The sequence below is a fragment of the Emys orbicularis genome, chromosome 1, assembly GCF_028017835.1.
Source record: "Emys orbicularis isolate rEmyOrb1 chromosome 1, rEmyOrb1.hap1, whole genome shotgun sequence".
NCBI lineage: Eukaryota > Metazoa > Chordata > Testudines > Emydidae > Emys > Emys orbicularis.
In genome coordinates, this window is record NC_088683.1 from 226,223,692 (window position 1) to 226,229,691 (window position 6,000).

Genomic DNA, 6,000 nt, shown 5'->3' on the forward strand with positions numbered 1-6,000 from the left:
AGTAATCATAAATCTTGTCCTCAGCATTTCCCCAATGCTTCAAAAATCTGAAGTGTATCTGACAGCTCCACTTCTCGAAGAAGTGCATACCATGACTCCCAATAAGAATCATCCATGGAATATGTCAATGTCTCACAATTCCTCAGTGAAATCCACATATGTCCTCATAGGAAAAGGCAGAGGAGTTGATTGACATCAACTTAGTTCAGTGATCCATAAAGGGCCTTTAAGAATAGTCATTAAACACGTGAAAAAGCAAAAAGAAAAAGAAAAAGCAGTTTTAAGACATTAAAATATTCCTTTCTTCCAACCTCACCATACAAGATAACATACTGTATGTCGGAGACAGAAAAAAAGCCAATCCTGCTGCTGATCTGACAGCTCCGTGTCAGTTCAGTTATTGTAGATGGGTTAATTTTAAAGTTTGCAAAATATCTATGCTGACACAAGCTGAATGCATTTTGTCCTTTTTAAATTGTGAGTTGTGACTAGCGTATATGGATTCTTCCACTTCTATAGATTCTCACTGGTCATTTGAATGTTGACCAACTAAGCACTAAGCCAAGTCTATAACCACTATGTCCATTTCTTTACTGGAATCCATAGATCATTTGAAAACTATTGGGCCACATTGTGTATATTGGAATTATTAGAAGTTTAAAATCTTACTTTAAGAGATTTTTATCCAATGAAATATCCATGGACTTCATTCCTATTCCTTGCACACCTAGATCTCCTCCTGAAGTCTAGATATATTACGTACTGCTTCTGAGCTTATAATGCTTTACTTACATTAGTTTATCTCCATTTTTAATATAGAGCTCAATCCTTTAGTCCTTACTCCAGCAAAATGCCCCTCTTTTGCCAGAAAAAATAATTCCAGGCGGGGCCATTTATTGCAAGTGTTCAATTTATACCAGTAAGATTATCATCACATAAATACCAAAAGCAATCATCTGAAGTGTTGCATTCCTCACACACACCTTCCAGATAATAGTAATCAGTAGGAATTTTTTTTCTTTTTTAAAAAAGTTTTTGCGCTTTGAACACTGAAAGCTGATCTAAAGAACAATTTTTTAGACAAACTGTTGTACACTCTTGAGAGATCTACCCTTAGCAGACACATTCTATAATTGAATACCTATGGAAAGCAAGCTGTTATAACCGAGTTCAGTGTTTACAGTTTAACAAAATAACCCAATTTCTAAAAAACATTCAAACAGCACTTGATTTCTAATAACGAAGATTCAGTGCAATGGATGCAAACCAGGACTGATCTCCATTATTATGAAGATCCTTAATGCATTTTCCTCAGCGTTCCACTGAAGTTCTAATGAAATAAGACAGATGTACTAATTACACATTTTATTTCTTTATCTTTTTATAGATACAAATTAGTATCTATTAAGCATATGAATACGCTATTTACTTGAGACTTTTTTGTGTAATACTGTTAGAAATAAATGTTTAAAAAGCATTAGGAAAACAAAAAGTGATTGAAGTGGATATCAAATGCCACCATCAGATAATTTGTAAAAAATTGCAATACTTTAGAACAATAATGATGGGGGTGAAGTCATTGTGACCACCTCCACTTAACCTTTTCCATTACAGTATTTCCAATTGTTTGCATGTCATTATTCAGCAAGTACAGTACACCACACCACTATTTATGTTGCTAATTTCTAAACCAAAGAGTTATAAAATTATGTAATTTATCTACATTTTTCTGTTCAGAGAGTTCTAGTCAAATGTTGAAGCTTCTTTTATAATGAGATGCAATGAACGTGAGCTTTCACCTTGGGTGCCAAGTACAAAAAGAAAGAAAGAGAAGGTTAGAAGTGCTGTATGTCTGTTCACTGAGGATTAGGTTACTTGCATAACTTGGCAATATCACCACCCCTTCAATCTCCACACTTCCATGCACTAGAAAACCCCACAATTGTTTCCTACATTCCTTTAGTATTAACGCTCAAGAGGCCATTCTATCCTTTTTTAAGGAAATTATTTCACTGCCACCTCCTTGAGTAATTTGAATTTTCATTTCATTCCTACAAAGATTAAGAACAATTTAACATTACTTTAAAACTTTTAAGTATGTCATCAGTATTACTTGCTCTGCTACTGCAGTTTCATTGCTAAGGCCTTGTCTACACTAAAGGGGAAAGTCAATCTAAGCTACGTAATTTGAGTTACGTGAATAGTGTAAGTCAAATCGATGTAGCTTAGATCTACTTACCACGGGGTCCACACTACGCGATGTCAACGGGAGACGCTCTCCTGTTGACTCCCCTTACTCTTCTCGACGGGAGAGCGATTGGTGGTCGATTTAGCGGGTCTTCACTAGACCCACTAAATTGACCGCTGCAGCATCAATCCTCCGGTAAATGTAGACAAGATCAACTAAAGCCAAACTAAATTCTGAGTTTAGATACATTTAAAATCAAGTTTTGCAATGTAAAATTCAAGCATAATTTGTGTTAACCATGTTTCTTTTATAAGCTTGCATATATTGTTTTTTTCAGACAGATGATACAGTGATCTCTAGACATAGGTTTCAGGCTACAAGTATTTAAATAGTGATATAATTTTGAATACTAGATCTTATTAGAGTAATCATAAACAAGCTGATATTATTTTAATGACTGATTTTACATAGGTGCAGTATTTTCAGCAAAAATATATAATGGCTACATCTTGCCAACACATTTTTTCTAAAAAAAAATTTTTATGTTATTACATTTCTAGGGCAGGACTGGAAAATATGGTATAGCTAAAAATAGGCTAAAACCCACTCTTCCCAAATCTACTAAGCCAAGAAGGGAGAGACTATATCTTGTTTAAAAATCAATAGTGGAGAAAGTTTACAAAGAGTATTCTAAGCCATCAATTGAGAAAGCTCCCAAATATTCTGTAATCTTTTACTTTTATTGGACTTTTTTAAATTAATACTTCTCGTGAAATATTTTACAGTTACCAGGTACATACTATCAACATTGACAACTTTCAGCCTGTTTCAATAGCTTTGTAAAATTTGGTTACTCTGTAATTTCTTAGATGATGAATGACCATGTTATCCATGTTTTTTTGTTTGTTTTTAAGTTCTGTGGATGGAGAGGACTTCTGCAGCAGCAAGAAATATGAGTGTTACTGAACATAATAACTCTATTTATGGCTATAAATGCCAGGGTGGAATAACTGAAAACATATGCTATGTGCCTCAAATTTTAAGGATGATGACACTGTCACATTAGTAGGGCGCAACATGTTATGAAGAACTCCCACAATGTAACAGTTGTTCAAAAGTCATATTCATCCAGTTGTGCTGTCTTTATTAAAGGATACATAATACTAGATGTGAGTTATTCAAATCACAGCTGCAGCCTAGATTAGAAATACTAAAAATTCTGGTTTTTAAATTAGAGTTTTAAAACTGTATCTGTATATAAAATAATATGAAAACATGTCAAAGCTCAATTCCTATCTGGATAAGATTTGTTTTTAAGGGCTTGAGCTGTGGGGTGAATAAATACAGTTCAATAAAGAGTTCCAGGTCAATGTAAATAATACATCTTAGATCATGATCAGAAAGCTTTAAAACTTTTACTAGCATCTAGGGTTTAGACAGGCGTTGTTTTATACAGTGAAATACATTTTATAACAAGATATTGATTTCCAATGCTTCATTCAAGGGGGGAGGCTTCTTTTGGTGCTCATAGGAGATGAAACCCCTGACTAAAAATGGACTGATTACATCTCTCTCATATGGTAGATCTTGCTTAAAGTTTTAATCCTCTGAAGACAAAATACAATGAGTAAAGCATGCATTTAAATCAGTCATCTCTATTAACTAACATCAGACATTATGTTAAACTTTTATTATATGAGTCATTTCATATCCCATCTGTCAAGGATAGCCTGAGCTGAAATATGTAATGTGTTTTTTTTTAATTGGACCAGCTAAGCTATTTAAAAAAAAAAAAAAACAGATCCATTTTCATGCTCAAGTACTGGGAGTTAATTTTTAAAACAATCCACCCGGTTTCCTCCTGAACATAGGTACTGAATCTTAAAGCATGTGAATTACAGTGTATGAAATACATCATCGGTGGGAGGGGGGGTGTTAAACCACTCTCCTTCCATTCCCATACAACAATAATTGAGCAGGCAAATACTATGCGCGTTACAAAGATAGTGGATTGAGGCGTCAGGCAGTCTTACAACGTATATAGGAGCCTTATAGTGAGGAAAGAAGGGTGCAAATGATATTCAGTCTCAATAAAAACGGGGAAAGCGCCTTAAAAGACTGGAAGGATCTAGCATCCCCACTGATGTAAATGGATGAAATTTTGCGGGGAGAGAGATAAGGGAACTGTTGCGCTCCCCGGCTGTACAGCCACCATATACCGGCCGCCTATAAGCAAATACTCCACCGGCAGCCAGGGTTAGAGGCGCCCGATCGCTCTGGCGGTACAGGGAGAGGAGAGGGAACCAATCGCCCTCACCCAGCAATGCCAAACACGCCAAGCCGCTCGCCCCACAGCGGAAACCAGCACGTTAGCGACTGAGAACCAGCCATCCGGACCGGCGTGTGAGGACCAGGGGCAGCTCAGACGGGCTGGGCTGGCCGGCAGGAGTTATGAGGGGTAACGCAGCAATGAACCACCGCTCCCCTCCAGAGCGGAGGGGTGGGAAGGGCAGGTTCCGCGGGCCAGGCAAATCCCCTGGCCGCTCCAGGAGTGAAAGAAAGAGGCTGGGCGGGGAAGAAGGCGGCTGGCGGTGGCGGATCAAATACCTGCCTGATGACAGGGGACGACAATGATGAGACGGAGAGCACTTGAGTCTTATGGACCAGGCTCTCTCCCAGCAGCGCCCCATCGGACTCGGCCCCGCTGAGTGGCGGCCGAGTGCGGGGACCCCGGCCGAGCACACCGGGACAGCAGCAGAGTCAGAGGGACCGCTCGGTGCCTCTCCAGCCCCAGAGCTGGCATCTGGCCACGGAGAGCAGTAGCACCTGCCGGCGGAGGGGCCGCGGCAGGGAAGGGCGCTAAGAAATGTCCATCCAGGTTCAGCTAAAGTCTCACGTGTAACAGACTGAGCGGGACACGGATCCTGCCCTCTCGGGCTGCGGACCCGGGGGCTGATTATTTCTCAGCCATCGCACCACACGCCACCAGTTCGCTTGGGGGGGGGGGGGAGAGGAGAAAGCATAAGACAAACGTGCGTGACACCCAGATTACACCAGCTCGGACACACAAATGCAGGGAATGCTGCCGAGCCCACAGCAAGGGGGGGACAGAGACCCCGGGGATACCACACAGCCTGGCCACGCTAGTTACCTTTCATCCAGTCCACCACTTGACTCGGAGACCATTTACTCACGGGTTCCATGATGAGAGCCATCGGGGACTTGGCCGCCTCTTTGGCGGGCGGAGAAGCGCGGACCCACTCCCCTTGTCCTCCCGGGCAGCCGAGGAGCTGGAGGTGGTGGCGGTGGGGGGCAGGTGGGAGAAGGGTCGAGGTTGCTTTTTGCTGTAGTAGGTTTTCCAACAGCCCCGTACCCGGCAAGCCTCTCGCAGCCCAGCCTCAGCGCCCCAGCCCGCCAGTGGAGGGGACGCCACCAAAGCCCCGCGCGCCTCTCCCGCTCGCTGGCTCTGCTTCTGCGTCTCTCTCGGGGTTTCAATTCATGTTGCTGGCTCGGCGGGGAGGGGGAGGCGGCGGCTGCTGCTGCTGCACGCTCCGTCGCCTCGGGCCTCCCGCCCCCGCTGCTCCCGAGCGATCCCCGGACTGCTCCGAAGGCAGACGTGAGCGTGGGCGGCTAACCAGGCGGCCAAGGGGCTGGGGCTCAGCCACTGTCTCCCCCGCCTTCACGGCAGCTCCACGCTTGTCTCTTTCTCCCGCACGGCCGGGAGCCTGGCGGAAATGACGAGCTGCAAATAGCTGAAGGAAAAGGCGAAGCCGCCCGGCTCCGCGCTGGGGAGATGCTGCTTCGCGAGGCGG

General features: G+C 42.8%; 1 protein-coding gene across 5 annotated transcripts in view; it reads right to left on the reverse strand.

The window, feature by feature from the left end:
* The window catches only part of CNKSR2 (connector enhancer of kinase suppressor of Ras 2), a 361,047-nt gene extending 355,644 nt beyond the window's left edge, over positions 1-5,403 (reverse strand). For all 5 annotated transcript variants that reach the window (XM_065413945.1, XM_065413940.1, XM_065413934.1 and 2 more), the window contains exon 1: positions 5,340-5,403. In XM_065413945.1, the coding sequence (XP_065270017.1) occupies positions 5,340-5,403 (64 nt within the window). The remainder of the gene's footprint in view (positions 1-5,339) is intronic.
* Between the last annotated feature and the right edge of the window lie 597 nt (positions 5,404-6,000).